We start from the raw sequence: 22,216 nt of genomic DNA, 5'->3' as shown, positions 1-22,216 counted from the left end.
TTAACGAAGATCCCACTCACTCACCCATTATCAGGCTTAACGAAGATCCCACTCACTCACCCATTATCAGGCTTAACGAAGATCCCACTCACTCACCCATTATCAGGCTTAACGAAGATCCCATTCACATGCCCATTATCAGGCTTAACGAAGATCCCATTCACACGCCCATTATCAGGCTTAACGAAGATCCCAGTCACACGCCCATTATCAGGCTTAACGAAGATCCCATTCACATGCCCATTATCAGGCTTAACGAAGATCCCATTCACACGCCCATTATCAGGCTTAACGAAGATCCCAGTCACACGCCCATTATCAGGCTTAACGAAGATCCCACTCACACGCCCATTATCAGGCTTAACGAAGATCCCATTCACATGCCCATTATCAGGCTTAACGAAGATCCCATTCACATGCCCATTATCAGGCTTAACGAAGATCCCATTCACACGCCCATTATCAGGCTTAACGAAGATCCCATTCACCGCACTGGGTGGTGGCGATTCCCCAGATTATGGTTAATGCAAATTGTAGGGTCCCTGAAGTGGAACGTGAACTACATCGAAATTACAGCACAGAAACAGGCCATTCGGCCCGACTGGGCTATCCCGGTGTTTATGCTCCACATGAGCCTCCTCCCTCCCTACTCCATCTCACCCTATCACCATCTCCTTCTGTTCCTTTCTCCCTCATGTGTTTATCGAGCTTCCCCTTAAATCCATCGATTCTATTCCCCTCGACCACTCCATGTGGGAGCGAGTTCCACATTCTCACCGCTCTCTGGGTAAAGAAGTTTCTCCTGAATTCCCAGATTGGATTTATTAGTGACTCTCTTATATTGATGGCCCCCTCGTTCTGGTCTCCCCCACAAGTGGAAACACCTTCTCTACGTCTACCCTATCGAAACCCCTTCATTTATTGGTGACTGTCACATATTTATGGCTCTGGTGAGACCTCACCTGGAGTACTGTGTACAGTTTTGGTCTCCTTATCTAAGGAAGGAGATACTTGCCTTAGAGGCGGTGCAATGAAGGTTCACTAGATTAATTCCTGGGATGAGAGGGTTGTCCTATGAGGAGAGATTGAGTAGAATGGGCCGATACTCTCTGGAGTTTAGAAGAATGAGAGGTGATCTCATTGAAACATCTAAGATTTTGAGGGGGCTCGACAGGGTAGATGCTGAGAGGCTGTTTCCCCCTGGCTGGAGAGTCCAGAACCAGGGGGCATAGTCTCAGGATAAGGGGTCGGCCATTCAAGACTGAGATGAGGAGGAATTTCTTCACTCAGAGGGTGGTGAATCTTTGGAATTCTCTCCCCCAGAGGGCTGTGGATGCTCAGTCGTTGAGTATATTCAAGGCTGAGATGGATAGATTTTTGGGGAATCGAGGGATATGGGGATCAGGCGGGAAAGTGGAGTTGAGGTCGAAGATCAGCCATGATCTGATTGAGTGGCGGAGCAGGCTCGAGGGGCCGAATGGCCTGCTCCTGCTGCTATTTCTTATGTTCTTATGGCCTCCCCCTCCCAGGCAATAGGACGCCTTGCCACAGTTAGCGGAAATTCGCAAAAAAAAAAGCCCCATCGCCCGCCTCGCGAGGACTCACCAGCATCTTGTAGTCGATTTGCTGCCGGATGAGCTTGTCCTCGCTGAGGGAGTAGCGGGCCTCCCCGGTGATCGAGTCGATCGGCCCCTTCTCCATTTGCTGCTTGATGGCACAGTACAGCATGAACAGTGGCTCCCCCACGCACTCCTGCACAAAGGAAGGAGCAAGGGTTTCAAATCGCTGGGTTCAGCCCCGGCTGGAGGATTGTGGCCAATTCTGGGCACCGCGCTTTAGGAAGGACGTCAAGGCCTTGGGGAGGGGGCCGGAGGTGATTTACCAGAACGGTACCAGGGATGAGGGACTTCAGTTACGCGGAGAGACTTGAGAAGCCGGGGTTGTTCTCCTCAGCGAGGAGATTTAATCGAGGTGTTCGAGATTTGATGGAGTAAATAAGGAGAAACGGTGGGCAGGAGGGTCGGGAAGCAGATTTCAGATAAACGGGAGACGAGCCAGAGGGGGAGAGATGAGGAATTTTTTTGACGCAGCGAGTTGTTCTGATCTGGAATTCGCTGCCTGAGCGGGCGGTGGAAGCAGATTCAATAATAACCTTCAAAAAGGGGAATCGGAGAAATATTTGAAATTAATTTCGAAGAGCCGGCATCGGGAACGATGGGCTGAGCGGCCTCAGTCTGGGCTGTGCGATTCCATAAGCTGGGCGTGGTACTGGGAGGGTGGCTGGCATCAGTGCGACTGCACCCCTTTCAGGAGAATAAAAAAAGTGCAGTATGAGTGAAAATCTGAAGGATTGATTGAGGTGGTTTACTGGTTTGCAAAAGGCCAAGATGTGAGCCAGTATAGGCGATGGCGATGGCAGGGGGCGGCGGAGGGAGAACTGAACACGAGAGAGGTGGCTGGGGAGACCCGACTGAGCGAACGTGGCCCTTTGTAGCTGGCTGATTTATAAGCCTGAGCACCCAGCAGACCAGGCACTAGGCCGCACACAGCTTCCCTGAGCAGCCAGCCGCCGTGTCTGCCCAGCCGCTTTGCGCTCAGACGCCTGGCGCTGTTCTGGCAGGAGACGGGCCTGGACTGGCACCTGCCCCCCGCCCCCGCTCTCTCACAGCCGGCCGAGATGGGCTAACGGTGGCCCAAAGAGCGGGGGGCAGATTGAGGGCTGGACTCTGCCTGCTCTGCTGAACGATGTGTTTAACCCCAGACGCTCTGTCTCTTGCTCGTGCTGCCGTCTGGACGCCCTGGCTAAAACGGCGGGCGGAGCAAATTCTCCAGAACGCCTTGACGCAATGTCAATCTGCTCCCGTCCGGCCCTCCCGTCATTTCGGGGCTCCCTCACTAATCGGGGGGGTGGGGGGGCCAAGCGGTCCTGCTCCCGTTAGCTCGCTGCGTTTGAAATCGGGAAATGGCGGGCGTTTCCGATCTCACGGGCGTAGAATCGCGGGCAGGGACTGCTGCGTCCTCTTCTCGCAGGTAACCCGACACACCCTCTCTTTAAGCATCCTCCAAAACATGGCTGCCCCCCCGTATCCTAACTCGCACCGAGTCCCGTTCTCCCATCACCCCCCCGGTGCTCGCTGAACGACACTGACTCCCGGTCCGGCAATGCCTCCATTTTAAAATTCTCATCCTTGTTTTCAAATCCCTCCTCACCCTCCCCTCCCTCCCCATCTCTGTAACCTCCTCCAGCCCCTACGACCCTCCCAAGATCTCCGCGCTCCTCCAATTCCGGCCTTTTGCGCATCCCCCGATTTTAAAGTTAACCCCCCCACCCCTTGCTGCTGCGTCCAGATAAAAGTTTCCGCTTCCCGGTCCCGGTTAGCTGATCTCAGCTGGGATTGTCGGTCGTGGGAGGGAAGGGGCAGCGACATCTGCCCTCGGAGCCCCTGGGCCAGGGAGGAACAGAATCAGCTCAGGGTTCTCCCACCCCACCCCCCAACAACAAGCCCCCCCCCACCGACCCCCTCCGTTCCCGCTCGCTATCCGAGGACCCGATCGGATTCGGCCGCGACGCCCCCCACAGTCGAACAGCTCGCCGTCAGAACAAGTGGTGGGGGTAAGGATCCCCGGAGGGAGACGTACACACCATCCCCCCCCCTCACCAAACCCCCGGCAAGAAATCGGCAGGTTCTTACACTTTGGAAATTTGAGACAGTTGCTGGAACGATGGGCCGAATGGCTCCTCCTGCCCCTGTATCATTCGATGATTCCATCACAGCAGCAGAAAGAGTTGCAGTCAACAGCTGGCAAGGGTCGTGGCGATCTCGCTGCTGTCTTGGTGACGGGTGAGTGATGGATTAGGGACGTAATTGCTCGAGCGGTCGTCTGGCGGGAGGGAGACCGACTCTCCGTCAGTGTCAATTCCCACTCCATCACTCAGACCGGCCTCCAGGCAGTCAGAGCGACCCGCTGCCCTCGCTGGGTCACCCCCCCACTGACAGCCCCGTCACTTCCAACTAAGAATTCAGAGATTCCCCCTTGCTGCGTGCCATTTTGACGCCTGTTAACTTAGACAGCTTGGCTCAGTCAGGGGGACGCGCTCCCGTCCTGGAGTCGGATGGTCGTGTGTTCGAGGCCCGGTCCGGGGCTTGAGCACGTAACCTGCAACCGTGCATTTGTATAGTGCCTTGGACGTAGTGGGAATGAGTCAGACAAAAAAAGCTGACACTGAGCCAAAAGATGGAGACATTAAGACAGGTGAAACAAAGCTCGGTCACAGAGGTAGAATTACGGAGTGTCTACAGCACAGAAACAGGCCATTCGGCCCTACTGCTCCGTGCTGGTGTTTATGCTCCACACGGGCCTCCTCCCTCCCGACTCCATCTCACCCTCTCCTTCTATCCCTTTCTCCCTCATGTGTTTATCGAGCTTCCCCTTAAACCCATCGATTCTATTCCCCTCGACCACTCCCTGTGGGAGCGAGTTCCACATTCCCACCGCTCTCCGGGAAAAGAAGCTCAGTAGGTTTTAAGGAGCGTCTTAAAGGAGAGAGAGAGAGAGAGAGAGAGAGGCGGAGAGGTTTAGGGAGGGAATTCCAGAGCGTGGGGCCCGGGCAAACACGGAGCGATGGGAATCGGGGGGGATGAGCAAGAGGCCGGAATTGGAGGAGGGCGGAGGGTTGGAGGAGGTTACAGGGATAAGGAGGGCCAGGGAGGGATTGGAACAGGAGGATGAGAATTTTTAAAATCGAGGCGTTCCCGGACCGGGAGCCGATATCGGTCAGCGAGCACAGCGGGGGGTGATGGGTGAACGGGACTCGGTGCGAGTTAGGGTACGAGGGGGGAGGGGGAGAGGCAGAGGGGGAAAAGCACCGAAGGGAGATTCCCCACTCGAGTGGCGTCACTTACCTTCAGAAACCGATGGAGTAAGAAGGTGAACCAGTTTGTCAGCATTTTCTCAGCTACCGACTCGGTCCTGAAACGAGTACAAGGCACGAGTTAGAAACACGGCCAGATCGGACTGTGCAACTCCCCCCTCGCACCGCGGCGGCCCGGCAAACACCCGCACCGTCCGAGTCAGGCGCTGAGCCAAACGGACCAGGAAGGCTGCATCTCCACACAGGATCGTGCCGAGGTGGCCAGTGGTCTGGCGGGCGTGTGATGTGGGGTGAGGCAGGGGAACGAGGGCCCAGGGAAGGACCAGGGAACGTGGGAGGAGGGAGGGAGGAGAGGAGACGAGGAGTCAGGGAAGGATGAGGAGATGTTGGGGGAGGGAGGGGGAGAGGAGGACTCAGGGGAGGATGAGGAGACGTTGAGGGAGGGAGGAGAGGAGGACTCAGGGGAGGATGAGGAGATGTTGGAGGAGGGAGGGAGGAGAGGACTCAGGGGAGGATGAGGAGATGTTGAGGGAGGGAGGGGGAGAGGAGGACTCGGGAGGATGAGGAGACATTGAGGGAGTGAGGGAGAGGAGGATGAGGAGACGTTGAGGGAGGGAGGAGAGGAGGACTCAGGGGAGGATGAGGAGATGTTGGGGGAGGGAGGGAGGAGAGGAGGACTCAGAGGAGCATGAGGAGACGTTGAGGGAGGGAGGAGAGGAGGACTCAGGGGAGGATGAGGAGATGTTGGAGGAGGGAGGGAGGAGAGGAGGACTCAGGGGAGGATGAGGAGACGTTGAGGGAGGGAGGGGGAGAGGAGGACTCAGGGGAGGATGAGGAGACGTTGAGGGAGGGAGGGGGAGAGGAGGACTCAGGGGAGGATGAGGAGATGTTGAGGGAGGGAGGGGGAGAGGAGGACTCGGGAGGATGAGGAGACATTGAGGGAGTGAGGGAGAGGAGGATGAGGAGACGTTGAGGGAGGGAGGGAGAGGAGGACTAAGGGGAGGATGAGGAGATGTTGGAGGAGGGAGGGAGGAGAGGAGGACTCAGGGGAGGATGAGGAGATGTTGGGGGAGGAAGGGAGAGGAGGACTGAGGGGAGGATGAGGAGACGTTGAGGGAGGGAGAGGAGGACTCAGGGAAGGATGAGGAGATGTTGAGGGAGGGAGGGGGGAGAGGAGGACTCAGGGAAGGATGAGGAGATGTTGGAGGAGGGAGGGAGGAGAGGAGGACCAGGGGAGGATGAGGAGACGTTGAGGGAGGGAGGGAGGAGAGGAGGACTCAGGGGAGGATGAGGAGATGTTGAGGGAGGGAGGGGGGAGAGGAGGACTCAGGGAAGGATGAGGAGATGTTGGAGGAGGGAGGGAGGAGAGGAGGACCAGAGGAGCATGAGGAGACGTTGAGGGAGGGAGGAGAGGAGGACTCAGGGGAGGATGAGGAGATGTTGGAGGAGGGAGGGGGGAGAGGAGGACTCAGGGGAGGATGAGGAGATGTTGGAGGAGGGAGGGAGGAGAGGAGGACTCAGGGGAGGATGAGGAGATGTTGGGGGAGGGAGGGAGGAGAGGACTCAGGGGAGGATGAGGAGATGTTGGAGGAGGGAGGGAGGAGAGGACTCAGGGGAGGATGAGGAGATGTTGGAGGAGGGAGGGAGGAGAGGAGGACTCAGGGGAGGATGAGGTGATGTTGGAGGAGGGAGGGAGGAGAGGACTCAGGGGAGGATGAGGTGATGTTGGAGGAGGGAGGGAGGAGAGGAGGACTCAGGGGAGGATGAGGAGATGTTGGAGGAGGGAGGGAGGAGAGGACTCAGGGGAGGATGAGGTGATGTTGGAGGAGGGAGGGAGGAGAGGAGGACTCAGGGGAGGATGAGGAGATGTTGGAGGAGGGAGGGAGGAGAGGACTCAGGGGAGGATGAGGAGATGATGGAGGAGGGAGGGAGGAGAGGAGGACTCAGGGGAGGATGAGGAGATGTTGGAGGAGGGAGGGAGGAGAGGACTCAGGGGAGGATGAGGAGATGATGGAGGAGGGAGGGAGGAGTGGAGGACTCAGGGGAGGATGAGGAGATGTTGGGGGAGGGAGGGAGGAGAGGAGGACTCAGGGGAGGATGAGGAGACGTTGGGGGAGGGAGGGAGGAGAGGACTCAGGGGAGGATGAGGAGACGTTGGAGGAGGGAGGGAGGAGAGGACTCAGGGGAGGATGAGGAGATGATGGAGGAGGGAGGGAGGAGAGGAGGACTCAGGGGAGGATGAGGTGATGTTGGAGGAGGGAGGGAGGAGAGGAGGACTCAGGGGAGGATGAGGAGATGTTGGAGGAGGGAGGGAGGAGTGGAGGACTCAGGGGAGGATGAGGAGATGATGGAGGAGGGAGGGAGGAGAGGACTCAGGGGAGGATGAGGAGATGTTGGAGGAGGGAGGGAGGAGAGGACTCAGGGGAGGATGAGGAGATGATGGAGGAGGGAGGGAGGAGTGGAGGACTCAGGGGAGGATGAGGAGATGTTGGGGGAGGGAGGGAGGAGAGGAGGACTCAGGGGAGGATGAGGAGACGTTGGGGGAGGGAGGGAGGAGAGGACTCGGGAGGATGAGGAGATGTTGGAGGAGGGAGGGAGGAGAGGACTCAGGGGAGGATGAGGAGATGATGGAGGAGGGAGGGAGGAGAGGAGGACTCAGGGGAGGATGAGGTGATGTTGGGGGAGGGAGGGAGGAGTGGAGGACTCAGGGGAGGATGAGGAGATGTTGGGGGAGGGAGGGAGGAGAGGAGGACTCAGGGGAGGATGAGGAGACGTTGGGGGAGGGAGGGAGGAGAGGAGGACCAGGGGAGGATGAGGAGATGTTGGAGGAGGGAGGGAGGAGAGGAGGACTTAGGGGAGGATGAGGAGATGATGGAGGAGGGAGGGAGGAGAGGAGGACTCAGGGGAGGATGAGGAGATGATGGAGGAGGGAGGGAGGAGAGGAGGACTCAGGGGAGGATGAGGAGATGATGGAGGAGGGAGGGAGGAGAGGAGGACTCAGGGGAGGATGAGGAGACGTTGGAGGAGGGAGGGAGGAGAGGAGGACCAGGGGAGGATGAGGAGATGATGGAGGAGGGAGGGAGGAGAGGACTCAGGGGAGGATGAGGAGATGATGGAGGAGGGAGGGAGGAGAGGAGGACTCAGGGGAGGATGAGGAGATGATGGAGGAGGGAGGGAGGAGAGGAGGACTCAGGGGAGGATGAGGAGATGTTGGAGGAGGGAGGGAGGAGAGGAGGACTCAGGGGAGGATGAGGAGATGATGGAGGAGGGAGGGAGGAGAGGAGGACTCAGGGGAGGATGAGGAGATGTTGGAGGAGGGAGGGAGGAGAGGAGGACTCAGGGGAGGATGAGGAGATGATGGAGGAGGGAGGGAGGAGAGGAGGACTCAGGGGAGGATGAGGAGATGTTGGAGGAGGGAGGAGGACTCAGGGGAGGATGAGGAGACATTGAGGGAGGGAGGAGAGGAGGACTCAGGGGAGGATGAGGAGATGATGTAGGAGGGAGGGAGGAGAGGACTCAGGGGAGGATGAGGAGATGTTGGAGGAGGGAGGGAGGAGAGGAGGACTCAGGGGAGGATGAGGAGATGTTGGAGGAGGGAGGGAGGAGAGGACTCAGGGGAGGATGAGGAGATGTTGGAGGAGGGAGGGAGGAGAGGACTCAGGGGAGGATGAGGAGATGTTGGAGGAGGGAGGGAGGAGAGGACTCAGGGGAGGATGAGGAGACGTTGGGGGAGGGAGGGAGGAGAGGAGGACTCAGGGGAGGATGATGTGATGTTGGAGGAGGGAGGGAGGAGAGGACTCAGGGGAGGATGAGGAGATGTTGGAGGAGGGAGGGAGGAGAGGAGGACTCAGGGAAGGATGAGGAGATGTTGGAGGAGGGAGGGAGGAGAGGAGGACTCAGGGGAGGATGAGGTGATGTTGGAGGAGGGAGGGAGGAGAGGAGGACTCAGGGAAGGATGAGGAGACGTTGGAGGAGGGAGGGAGGAGAGGAGGACTCAGGGGAGGATGAGGAGATGATGGAGGAGGGAGGGAGGAGAGGAGGACTCAGGGGAGGATGAGGAGATGTTGGAGGAGGGAGGGAGGAGAGGAGGACTCAGGGGAGGATGAGGTGATGTTGGAGGAGGGAGGGAGGAGAGGAGGACTCAGGGGAGGATGAGATGTTGGAGGAGGGAGGGAGGAGAGGAGGACTCAGGGAAGGATGAGGAGACGTTGGAGGAGGGAGGGAGGAGAGGAGGACTCAGGGGAGGATGAGGAGACGTTGGGGGAGGGAGGGAGGAGAGGAGGACTCAGAGGAGCATGAGGAGATGTTGAGGGAGGGAGGAGAGGAGGACTCAGGGGAGGATGAGGAGATGTTGAGGGAGCGAGGGAGGGAGGAGGACTCAGGGGAGGATGAGGAGACATTGAGGGAGTGAGGGAGAGGAGGATGAGGAGACGTTGAGGGAGGGAGGGAGAGGAGGACTAAGGGAAGGATGAGGAGATGTTGGAGGAGGGAGGGAGGAGAGGACTCAGGGGAGGATGAGGAGACATTGAGGGAGTGAGGGAGAGGAGGATGAGGAGACGTTGAGGGAGGGAGGGAGAGGAGGACTAAGGGAAGGATGAGGAGATGTTGGAGGAGGGAGGGAGGAGAGGACTCAGGGGAGGATGAGGAGACATTGAGGGAGTGAGGGAGAGGAGGATGAGGAGACGTTGAGGGAGGGAGGGAGAGGAGGACTAAGGGAAGGATGAGGAGATGTTGGAGGAGGGAGGGGGAGAGGAGGACTCAGGGGAGGATGAGGAGATGTTGGAGGAGGGAGGGAGGAGAGGACTCAGGGGAGGATGAGGAGATGTTGGAGGAGGGAGGGAGGAGAGGAGGACTCAGGGGAGGATGAGGAGATGTTGGAGGAGGGAGGGAGGAGAGGACTCAGGGGAGGATGAGGAGATGTTGGAGGAGGGAGGGAGGAGAGGAGGACTCAGGGGAGGATGAGGAGATGTTGGAGGAGGGAGGGAGGAGAGGAGGACTCTGGGGAGGATGAGGAGACGTTGGAGGAGGGAGGGAGGAGAGGAGGACTCAGGGGAGGATGAGGAGATGTTGGAGGAGGGAGGGAGGAGAGGAGGACTCAGGGGAGGATGAGGAGATGTTGGAGGAGGGAGGGAGGAGAGGACTCAGGGGAGGATGAGGAGATGTTGGAGGAGGGAGGGAGGAGAGGAGGACTCAGGGGAGGATGAGGAGATGTTGGAGGAGGGAGGGAGGAGAGGAGGACTCAGGGGAGGATGAGGAGACGTTGAGGGAGGGAGGGGGGAGAGGAGGATGAGGAGACGTTGAGGGAGGGAGGGAGGAGAGGAGGCCTCAGGGGAGGATGAGGAGATGTTGGAGGAGGGGGGGGGAGAGGAGGATGAGGAGACGTTGAGGGAGGAGAGGAGGCCTCACCTGCGGAGCAGCAGCTTGGGGTGGTTTTTGTTCTCCAGGTTCTTCTCGATCAGGTCGGACAGGAGTTGTTTGAGGACCACGGTGGCGTACTGCATCTTGCCCTGCAGCGCCGTCATGACCAGTGAGGCCACATTGCCCCGGTCCCGCATCGAGAAGCTGCGTTGGGCCTCCAGCGTGCGGACGAAGGTCAGGAGGAAGACTTTGTTGTTGAGCAGCTGGCCAAAGATCCTGAGAGCCTTCTCCACGTTGGCGGGAGCCTGCGGGGGAGGGGGGGGGGGGGTGAGGAGGGAGACGGACACAGCCGGTCAGGTCCCAGTAAGATTGCTCCCCCTTCCCAGCACCCCCTGGCGTTGCTCAGTGCAGGTCAGAGGAGCGTTACGCCAAGTCACGCCCGAAGTATTATTCCGCTGCTAAGGTGGGCCTGCCCCTTTAAGATTAACAGATCGTGTAAATAAGCCTGTTCTCTGAGGTTGGACATATCTTGGCATCAATTGCAGGCGAATTACTGCCCCTGTTAGATGTTTCCCTGCTTAGGTCCTCCTTCTGAGGGAAAGGCCAGGTAATCTCAAGGTCAAAGGTGTGTAGAGGGAGCTTTACTCTGTATCTAACCCTGTACCTGCCCTGGGAGTGTTTGATGGGACAGTGTAGAGGGAGCTTTACTCTGTATCTAACCCTGTACCTGCCCTGGGAGTGTTTGATGGGACAGTGTAGAGGGAGCTTTACTCTGTATCTAACCCTGTACCTGCCCTGGGAGTGTTTGATGGGACAGTGTAGAGGGAGCTTTACTCTGTATCTAACCCTGTACCTGCCCTGGGAGTGTTTGATGGGACAGTGTAGAGGGAGCTTTACTCTGTATCTAACCCTGTACCTGCCCTGGGAGTGTTTGATGGGACAGTGTAGAGGGAGCTTTACTCTGTATCTAACCCTGTACCTGCCCTGGGAGTGTTTGACGGGACAGTGCAGAGGGAGCTTTCCTCTGTATCGAACCCTGTACCTGCCCTGGGAGTGTTTGATGGGACAGTGTAGAGGGAGCTTTACTCTGTATCTAACCCTGCACCTGCCCTGGGAGTGTTTGATGGGACAGTGTAGAGGGAGCTTTACTCTGTATCTAACCCTGTACCTGCCCTGGGAGTGTTTGATGGGACAGTGTAGAGGGAGCTTTACTCTGTATCTAACCCTGTACCTGCCCTGGGAGTGTTTGACGGGACAGTGTAGAGGGAGCTTTCCTCTGTATCTAACCCTGTACCTGCCCTGGGAGTGTTTGATGGGACAGTGTCGAGGGAGCTTTACTCTGGATCTAACCCTGTACCTGCCCTGGGAGTGTTTGATGGGACAGTGTAGAGGGAGCTTTACTCTGAATCTAACCCTGTACCTGCCCTGGGAGTGTTTGACGGGACAGTGTAGAGGGAGCTTTACTCTGTATCTAACCCTGTACCTGCCCTGGGAGTGTTTGATGGGACAGTGTAGAGGGAGCTTTCCTCTGTATCTAACCCTGTACCTGCCCTGGGAGTGTTTGATGGGACAGTGTAGAGGGAGCTTTACTCTGTATCTAACCCTGTACCTGCCCTGGGAGTGTTTGATGGGACAGTGTAGAGGGAGCTTTACTCTGTATCTAACCCTGTACCTGCCCTGGGAGTGTTTGATGGGACAGTGTAGAGGGAGCTTTACTCTGTATCTAACCCTGTACCTGCCCTGGGAGTGTTTGATGGGACAGTGTAGAGGGAGCTTTACTCTGTATCTAACCCTGTACCTGCCCTGGGAGTGTTTGATGGGACAGTGTAGAGGGAGCTTTACTCTGTATCTAACCCTGTACCTGCCCTGGGAGTGTTTGATGGGACAGTGTAGAGGGAGCTTTACTCTGTATCCAACCCTGTACCTGCCCTGGGAGTGTTTGATGGGACAGTGTAGAGGGAGCTTTACTCTGTATCTAACCCTGTACCTGCCCTGGGAGTGTTTGACGGGACAGTGTAGAGGGAGCTTTACTCTGTATCTAACCCTGTACCTGCCCTGGGAGTGTTTGACGGGACAGTGTAGAGGGAGCTTTACTCTGTATCTAACCCTGTACCTGCCCTGGGAGTGTTTGATGGGACAGTGTAGAGGGAGCTTTACTCTGTATCTAACCCTGTACCTGCCCTGGGAGTGTTTGACGGGACAGTGTAGAGGGAGCTTTACTCTGTATCTAACCCTGTACCTGCCCTGGGAGTGTTTGATGGGACAGTGTAGAGGGAGCTTTCCTCTGTATCTAACCCTGTACCTGCCCTGGGAGTGTTTGATGGGACAGTGTGGAGGGAGCTTTACTCTGTATCTAACCCTGTACCTGCCCTGGGAGTGTTTGATGGGACAGTGTAGAGGGAGCTTTACTCTGTATCTAACCCTGTACCTGCCCTGGGAGTGTTTGATGGGACAGTGTAGAGGGAGCTTTACTCTGTATCTAACCCTGTACCTGCCCTGGGAGTGTTTGATGGGACAGTGTAGAGGGAGCTTTACTCTGTATCTAACCCTGTACCTGCCCTGGGAGTGTTTGACGGGACAGTGTAGAGGGAGCTTTCCTCTGTATCTAACCCTGTACCTGCCCTGGGAGTGTTTGATGGGACAGTGTAGAGGGAGCTTTACTCTGTATCTAACCCTGTACCTGCCCTGGGAGTGTTTGATGGGACAGTGTAGAGGGAGCTTTACTCTGTATCTAACCCTGTACCTGCCCTGGGAGTGTTTGATGGGACACTGTAGAGGGAGCTTTCCTCTGTATCTAACCCTGTACCTGCCCTGGGAGTGTTTGATGGGACAGTGTAGAGGGAGCTTTACTCTGTATCTAACCCTGTACCTGCCCTGGGAGTGTTTGATGGGACAGTGTAGAGGGAGCTTTACTCTGTATCTAACCCTGTACCTGCCCTGGGAGTGTTTGATGGGACAGTGTAGAGGGAGCTTTACTCTGTATCTAACCCTGTACCTGCCCTGGGAGTGTTTGATGGGACAGTGTAGAGGGAGCTTTACTCTGTATCTAACCCTGTACCTGCCCTGGGAGTGTTTGATGGGACAGTGCAGAGGGAGCTTTACTCTGTATCTAACCCTGTACCTGCCCTGGGAGTGTTTGATGGGACAGTGTAGAGGGAGCTTTACTCTGTATCTAACCCTGTACCTGCCCTGGGAGTGTTTGATGGGACAGTGTGGAGGGAGCTTTACTCTGTATCTAACCCTGTACCTGCCCTGGGAGTGTTTGATGGGACAGTGTAGAGGGAGCTTTACTCTGTATCTAACCCTGTACCTGCCCTGGGAGTGTTTGATGGGACAGTGTAGAGGGAGCTTTACTCTGTATCTAACCCTGTACCTGCCCTGGGAGTGTTTGATGGGACAGTGTAGAGGGAGCTTTACTCTGTATCTAACCCTGTACCTGCCCTGGGAGTGTTTGACGGGACAGTGTAGAGGGAGCTTTCCTCTGTATCTAACCCTGTACCTGCCCTGGGAGTGTTTGATGGGACAGTGTAGAGGGAGCTTTACTCTGTATCTAACCCTGTACCTGCCCTGGGAGTGTTTGATGGGACAGTGTAGAGGGAGCTTTACTCTGTATCTAACCCTGTACCTGCCCTGGGAGTGTTTGACGGGACAGTGTAGAGGGAGCTTTACTCTGTATCTAACCCTGTACCTGCCCTGGGAGTGTTTGATGGGACAGTGCAGAGGGAGCTTTCCTCTGTATCTAACCCTGTACCTGCCCTGGGAGTGTTTGATGGGACAGTGTAGAGGGAGCTTTACTCTGTATCTAACCCTGTACCTGCCCTGGGAGTGTTTGATGGGACAGTGTAGAGGGAGCTTTACTCTGTATCTAACCCTGTACCTGCCCTGGGAGTGTTTGATGGGACAGTGTAGAGGGAGCTTTACTCTGTATCTAACCCTGTACCTGCCCTGGGAGTGTTTGATGGGACAGTGTAGAGGGAGCTTTACTCTGTATCTAACCCTGTACCTGCCCTGGGAGTGTTTGATGGGACAGTGTAGAGGGAGCTTTACTCTGTATCTAACCCTGTACCTGCCCTGGGAGTGTTTGATGGGACAGTGTAGAGGGAGCTTTACTCTGTATCTAACCCTGTACCTGCCCTGGGAGTGTTTGATGGGACAGTGTAGAGGGAGCTTTACTCTGTATCTAACCCTGTACCTTCCCTGGGAGTGTTTGACGGGACAGTGCAGAGGGAGCTTTCCTCTGTATCGAACCCTGTACCTGCCCAGGGAGTGTTTGACGGGACAGTGTAGAGGGAGCTTTACTCTGTATCTAACCCTGTACCTGCCCTGGGAGTGTTTGATGGGACAGTGTAGAGGGAGCTTTACTCTGTATCTAACCCTGTACCTGCCCTGGGAGTGTTTGATGGGACAGTGTAGAGGGAGCTTTACTCTGTATCTAACCCTGTACCTGCCCTGGGAGTGTTTGACGGGACAGTGTAGAGGGAGCTTTCCTCTGTATCTAACCCTGTACCTGCCCTGGGAGTGTTTGATGGGACAGTGTAGAGGGAGCTTTACTCTGTATCTAACCCTGTACCTGCCCTGGGAGTGTTTGATGGGACAGTGTAGAGGGAGCTTTACTCTGTATCTAACCCTGTACCTGCCCTGGGAGTGTTTGACGGGACAGTGTAGAGGGAGCTTTACTCTGCATCTCACCCTGTACCTGCCCTGGGAGTGTTTGATGGGACAGTGTAGAGGGAGCTTTCCTCTGTATCTAACCCTGTACCTGCCCTGGGAGTGTTTGATGGGACAGTGTAGAGGGAGCTTTACTCTGTATCTAACCCTGTACCTGCCCTGGGAGTGTTTGATGGGACAGTGCAGAGGGAGCTTTCCTCTGTATCTAACCCTGTACCTGCCCTGGGAGTGTTTGATGGGACAGTGCAGAGGGAGCTTTACTCTGTATCTAACCCTGTACCTGCCCTGGGAGTGTTTGATGGGACAGTGTAGAGGGAGCTTTACTCTGTATCTAACCCTGTACCTGCCCTGGGAGTGTTTGATGGGACAGTGCAGAGGGAGCTTTACTCTGTATCTAACCCTGTACCTGCCCTGGGAGTGTTTGATGGGACAGTGCAGAGGGAGCTTTACTCTGTATCTAACCCTGTACCTGCCCTGGGAGTGTTTGATGGGACAGTGTGGAGGGAGCTTTACTCTGTATCTAACCCTGTACCTGCCCTGGGAGTGTTTGATGGGACAGTGTAGAGGGAGCTTTACTCTGTATCTAACCCTGTACCTGCCCTGGGAGTGTTTGATGGGACAGTGTAGAGGGAGCTTTACTCTGTATCTAACCCTGTACCTGCCCTGGGAGTGTTTGATGGGACAGTGTAGAGGGAGCTTTACTCTGTATCTAACCCTGTACCTGCCCTGGGAGTGTTTGACGGGACAGTGTAGAGGGAGCTTTCCTCTGTATCTAACCCTGTACCTGCCCTGGGAGTGTTTGATGGGACAGTGTAGAGGGAGCTTTACTCTGTATCTAACCCTGTACCTGCCCTGGGAGTGTTTGATGGGACAGTGTAGAGGGAGCTTTACTCTGTATCTAACCCTGTACCTGCCCTGGGAGTGTTTGACGGGACAGTGTAGAGGGAGCTTTACTCTGTATCTAACCCTGTACCTGCCCTGGGAGTGTTTGATGGGACAGTGCAGAGGGAGCTTTCCTCTGTATCTAACCCTGTACCTGCCCTGGGAGTGTTTGATGGGACAGTGTAGAGGGAGCTTTACTCTGTATCTAACCCTGTACCTGCCCTGGGAGTGTTTGATGGGACAGTGTAGAGGGAGCTTTACTCTGTATCTAACCCTGTACCTGCCCTGGGAGTGTTTGATGGGACAGTGTAGAGGGAGCTTTACTCTGTATCTAACCCTGTACCTGCCCTGGGAGTGTTTGATGGGACAGTGTAGAGGGAGCTTTACTCTGTATCTAACCCTGTACCTGCCCTGGGAGTGTTTGATGGGACAGTGTAGAGGGAGCTTTACTCTGTATCTAACCCTGTACCTGCCCTGGGAGTGTTTGATGGGACAGTGTAGAGGGAGCTTTACTCTGTATCTAACCCTGTACCTGCCCTGGGAGTGTTTGATGGGACAGTGTAGAGGGAGCTTTACTCTGTATCTAACCCTGTACCTTCCCTGGGAGTGTTTGACGGGACAGTGCAGAGGGAGCTTTCCTCTGTATCGAACCCTGTACCTGCCCAGGGAGTGTTTGACGGGACAGTGTAGAGGGAGCTTTACTCTGTATCTAACCCTGTACCTGCCCTGGGAGTGTTTGATGGGACAGTGTAGAGGGAGCTTTACTCTGTATCTAACCCTGTACCTGCCCTGGGAGTGTTTGATGGGACAGTGTAGAGGGAGCTTTACTCTGTATCTAACCCTGTACCTGCCCTGGGAGTGTTTGACGGGACAGTGTAGAGGGAGCTTTCCTCTGTATCTAACCCTGTACCTGCCCTGGGAGTGTTTGATGGGACAGTGTAGAGGGAGCTTTACTCTGTATCTAACCCTGTACCTGCCCTGGGAGTGTTTGATGGGACAGTGTAGAGGGAGCTTTACTCTGTATCTAACCCTGTACCTGCCCTGGGAGTGTTTGACGGGACAGTGTAGAGGGAGCTTTACTCTGCATCTAACCCTGTACCTGCCCTGGGAGTGTTTGATGGGACAGTGTAGAGGGAGCTTTCCTCTGTATCTAACCCTGTACCTGCCCTGGGAGTGTTTGATGGGACAGTGTAGAGGGAGCTTTACTCTGTATCTAACCCTGTACCTGCCCTGGGAGTGTTTGATGGGACAGTGCAGAGGGAGCTTTACTCTGTATCTAACCCTGTACCTGCCCTGGGAGTGTTTGATGGGACAGTGTAGAGGGAGCTTTACTCTGTATCTCACCCTGTACCTGCCCTGGGAGTGTTTGATGGGACAGTGTGGAGGGAGCTTTACTCTGTATCTAACCCTGTACCTGCCCTGGGAGTGTTTGATGGGACAGTGTAGAGGGAGCTTTACTCTGTATCTAACCCTGTACCTGCCCTGGGAGTGTTTGATGGGACAGTGTAGAGGGAGCTTTACTCTGTATCTAACCCTGTACCTGCCCTGGGAGTGTTTGATGGGACAGTGTAGAGGGAGCTTTACTCTGTATCTAACCCTGTACCTGCCCTGGGAGTGTTTGACGGGACAGTGTAGAGGGAGCTTTCCTCTGTATCTAACCCTGTACCTGCCCTGGAAGTGTTTGACGGGACAGTGTAGAGGGAGCTTTACTCTGTATCTAACCCTGTACCTGCCCTGGGAGTGTTTGATGGGACAGTGCAGAGGGAGCTTTACTCTGTATCTAACCCTGTACCTGCCCTGGGAGTGTTTGACGGGACAGTGTAGAGGGAGCTTTACTCTGTATCTAACCCTGTACCTGCCCTGGGAGTGTTTGATGGGACAGTGTAGAGGGAGCTTTCCTCTGTATCTAACCCTGTACCTGCCCTGGGAGTGTTTGATGGGACAGTGTAGAGGGAGCTTTACTCTGTATCTAACCCTGTACCTGCCCTGGGAGTGTTTGATGGGACAGTGTAGAGGGAGCTTTACTCTGTATCTAACCCTGTACCTGCCCTGGGAGTGTTTGATGGGACAGTGTCGAGGGAGCTTTACTCTGTATCTAACCCTGTACCTGCCCTGGGAGTGTTTGATGGGACAGTGTAGAGGGAGCTTTACTCTGTATCTAACCCTGTACCTGCCCTGGGAGTGTTTGATGGGACAGTGTGGAGGGAGCTTTACTCTGTATCTAACCCTGTACCTGCCCTGGGAGTGTTTGATGGGACAGTGTAGAGGGAGCTTTACTCTGTATCTAACCCTGTACCTGCCCTGGGAGTGTTTGATGGGACAGTGTAGAGGGAGCTTTACTCTGTATCTAACCCTGTACCTGCCCTGGGAGTGTTTGATGGGACAGTGTAGAGGGAGCTTTACTCTGTATCTAACCCTGTACCTGCCCTGGGAGTGTTTGACGGGACAGTGTAGAGGGAGCTTTACTCTGTATCTAACCCTGTACCTGCCCTGGGAGTGTTTGATGGGACAGTGTAGAGGGAGCTTTACTCTGTATCTAACCCTGTACCTGCCCTGGGAGTGTTTGATGGGACAGTGTAGAGGGAGCTTTACTCTGTATCTAACCCTGTACCTGCCCTGGGAGTGTTTGACGGGACAGTGTAGAGGGAGCTTTACTCTGTATCTAACCCTGTACCTGCCCTGGGAGTGTTTGATGGGACAGTGCAGAGGGAGCTTTCCTCTGTATCTAACCCTGTACCTGCCCTGGGAGTGTTTGATGGGACAGTGTAGAGGGAGCTTTACTCTGTATCTAACCCTGTACCTGCCCTGGGAGTGTTTGATGGGACAGTGTGGAGGGAGCTTTACTCTGTATCTAACCCTGTACCTGCCCTGGGAGTGTTTGATGGGACAGTGTAGAGGGAGCTTTACTCTGTATCTAACCCTGTACCTGCCCTGGGAGTGTTTGATGGGACAGTGTAGAGGGAGCTTTACTCTGTATCTAACCCTGTACCTGCCCTGGGAGTGTTTGATGGGACAGTGTAGAGGGAGCTTTACTCTGTATCTAACCCTGTACCTGCCCTGGGAGTGTTTGATGGGACAGTGTAGAGGGAGCTTTACTCTGTATCTAACCCTGTACCTGCCCTGGGAGTGTTTGATGGGACAGTGTAGAGGGAGCTTTACTCTGTATCTAACCCTGTACCTGCCCTGGGAGTGTTTGACGGGACAGTGCAGAGGGAGCTTTCCTCTGTATCGAACCCTGTACCTGCCCTGGGAGTGTTTGATGGGACAGTGTAGAGGGAGGTTTACTCTGTATCTAACCCTGTACCTGCCCTGGGAGTGTTTGATGGGACAGTGTAGAGGGAGCTTTACTCTGTATCTAACCCTGTACCTGCCCTGGGAGTGTTTGATGGGACAGTGTAGAGGGAGCTTTGCTCTGTATCTAACCCTGTACCTGCCCTGGGAGTGTTTGACGGGACAGTGTAGAGGGAGCTTTCCTCTGTATCTAACCCTGTACCTGCCCTGGGAGTGTTTGATGGGACAGTGTAGAGGGAGCTTTACTCTGTATCTAACCCTGTACCTGCCCTGGGAGTGTTTGATGGGACAGTGTAGAGGGAGCTTTACTCTGTATCTAACCCTGGACCTGCCCTGGGAGTGTTTGACGGGACAGTGTAGAGGGAGCTTTACTCTGTATCTAACCCTGTACCTGCCCTGGGAGTGTTTGATGGGACAGTGCAGAGGGAGCTTTCCTCTGTATCTAACCCTGTACCTGCCCTGGGAGTGTTTGATGGGACAGTGTAGAGGGAGCTTTACTCTGTATCTAACCCTGTACCTGCACTGGGAGTGTTTGATGGGACAGTGTAGAGGGAGCTTTACTCTGTATCTAACCCTGTACCTGCCCTGGGAGTGTTTGATGGGACAGTGTAGAGGGAGCTTTACTCTGTATCTAACCCTGTACCTGCCCTGGGAGTGTTTGATGGGACAGTGTAGAGGGAGCTTTACTCTGTATCTAACCCTGTACCTGCCCTGGGAGTGTTTGATGGGACAGTGTAGAGGGAGCTTTACTCTGTATCTAACCCTGTACCTGCCCTGGGAGTGTTTGATGGGACAGTGTAGAGGGAGCTTTACTCTGTATCTAACCCTGTACCTGCCCTGGGAGTGTTTGATGGGACAGTGTAGAGGGAGCTTTACTCTGTATCTAACCCTGTACCTGCCCTGGGAGTGTTTGACGGGACAGTGTAGAGGGAGCTTTCCTCTGTATCTAACCCTGTACCTGCCCTGGGAGTGTTTGACGGGACAGTGTAGAGGGAGCTTTACTCTGTATCTAACCCTGTACCTGCCCTGGGAGTGTTTGATGGGACAGTGTAGAGGGAGCTTTACTCTGTATCTAACCCTGTACCTGCCCTGGGAGTGTTTGATGGGACAGTGTAGAGGGAGCTTTACTCTGTATCTAACCCTGTACCTGCCCTGGGAGTGTTTGATGGGACAGTGTAGAGGGAGCTTTACTCTGTATCTAACCCTGTACCTGCCCTGGGAGTGTTTGACGGGACAGTGTAGAGGGAGCTTTCCTCTGTATCTAACCCTGTACCTGCCCTGGGAGTGTTTGATGGGACAGTGTAGAGGGAGCTTTACTCTGTATCTAACCCTGTACCTGCCCTGGGAGTGTTTGATGGGACAGTGTAGAGGGAGCTTTACTCTGTATCTAACCCTGTACCTGCCCTGGGAGTGTTTGACGGGACAGTGTAGAGGGAGCTTTACTCTGTATCTAACCCTGTACCTGCCCTGGGAGTGTTTGATGGGACAGTGCAGAGGGAGCTTTCCTCTGTATCTAACCCTGTACCTGCCCTGGGAGTGTTTGATGGGACAGTGTAGAGGGAGCTTTACTCTGTATCTAACCCTGTACCTGCCCTGGGAGTGTTTGATGGGACAGTGTAGAGGGAGCTTTACTCTGTATCTAACCCTGTACCTGCCCTGGGAGTGTTTGATGGGACAGTGTAGAGGGAGCTTTACTCTGTATCTAACCCTGTACCTGCCCTGGGAGTGTTTGATGGGACAGTGTAGAGGGAGCTTTACTCTGTATCTAACCCTGTACCTGCCCTGGGAGTGTTTGATGGGACAGTGTAGAGGGAGCTTTACTCTGTATCTAACCCTGTACCTGCCCTGGGAGTGTTTGATGGGACAGTGTAGAGGGAGCTTTACTCTGTATCTAACCCTGTACCTGCCCTGGGAGTGTTTGATGGGACAGTGTAGAGGGAGCTTTACTCTGTATCTAACCCTGTACCTTCCCTGGGAGTGTTTGACGGGACAGTGCAGAGGGAGCTTTCCTCTGTATCGAACCCTGTACCTGCCCAGGGAGTGTTTGACGGGACAGTGTAGAGGGAGCTTTACTCTGTATCTAACCCTGTACCTGCCCTGGGAGTGTTTGATGGGACAGTGTAGAGGGAGCTTTACTCTGTATCTAACCCTGTACCTGCCCTGGGAGTGTTTGATGGGACAGTGTAGAGGGAGCTTTACTCTGTATCTAACCCTGTACCTGCCCTGGGAGTGTTTGACGGGACAGTGTAGAGGGAGCTTTCCTCTGTATCTAACCCTGTACCTGCCCTGGGAGTGTTTGATGGGACAGTGTAGAGGGAGCTTTACTCTGTATCTAACCCTGTACCTGCCCTGGGAGTGTTTGATGGGACAGTGTAGAGGGAGCTTTACTCTGTATCTAACCCTGTACCTGCCCTGGGAGTGTTTGACGGGACAGTGTAGAGGGAGCTTTACTCTGCATCTCACCCTGTACCTGCCCTGGGAGTGTTTGATGGGACAGTGTAGAGGGAGCTTTCCTCTGTATCTAACCCTGTACCTGCCCTGGGAGTGTTTGATGGGACAGTGTAGAGGGAGCTTTACTCTGTATCTAACCCTGTACCTGCCCTGGGAGTGTTTGATGGGACAGTGCAGAGGGAGCTTTCCTCTGTATCTAACCCTGTACCTGCCCTGGGAGTGTTTGATGGGACAGTGTAGAGGGAGCTTTACTCTGTATCTAACCCTGTACCTGCCCTGGGAGTGTTTGATGGGACAGTGTAGAGGGAGCTTTACTCTGTATCTAACCCTGTACCTGCCCTGGGAGTGTTTGATGGGACAGTGCAGAGGGAGCTTTACTCTGTATCTAACCCTGTACCTGCCCTGGGAGTGTTTGATGGGACAGTGCAGAGGGAGCTTTACTCTGTATCTAACCCTGTACCTGCCCTGGGAGTGTTTGATGGGACAGTGTGGAGGGAGCTTTACTCTGTATCTAACCCTGTACCTGCCCTGGGAGTGTTTGATGGGACAGTGTAGAGGGAGCTTTACTCTGTATCTAACCCTGTACCTGCCCTGGGAGTGTTTGATGGGACAGTGTAGAGGGAGCTTTACTCTGTATCTAACCCTGTACCTGCCCTGGGAGTGTTTGATGGGACAGTGTAGAGGGAGCTTTAC

At 55.0% G+C, this 22,216-nt stretch overlaps 1 protein-coding gene across 1 annotated transcript in view; it reads right to left on the bottom strand.

The window, feature by feature from the left end:
• Positions 1-22,216, bottom strand: part of LOC137306843 (plexin A3-like) — a gene marked incomplete at its 3' end in the record, with an annotated part of 143,370 nt that overhangs the window by 9,344 nt on the left and 111,810 nt on the right. The window contains exons 19-21 of the mRNA XM_067976241.1: positions 10,280-10,536; positions 4,905-4,971; positions 1,606-1,752 (exon numbers count right to left, since the gene is read on the bottom strand). Of these exons, the coding sequence (XP_067832342.1) occupies positions 1,606-1,752; positions 4,905-4,971; positions 10,280-10,536 (471 nt within the window). The remainder of the gene's footprint in view (positions 1-1,605; positions 1,753-4,904; positions 4,972-10,279; positions 10,537-22,216) is intronic.

This window comes from Heptranchias perlo, chromosome 45 (assembly GCF_035084215.1).
Source record: "Heptranchias perlo isolate sHepPer1 chromosome 45, sHepPer1.hap1, whole genome shotgun sequence".
NCBI lineage: Eukaryota > Metazoa > Chordata > Chondrichthyes > Hexanchiformes > Hexanchidae > Heptranchias > Heptranchias perlo.
The sequence above is the reverse complement of the archived record's forward strand: the minus strand, read 5'-3'. Positions and strand labels throughout refer to the sequence as shown.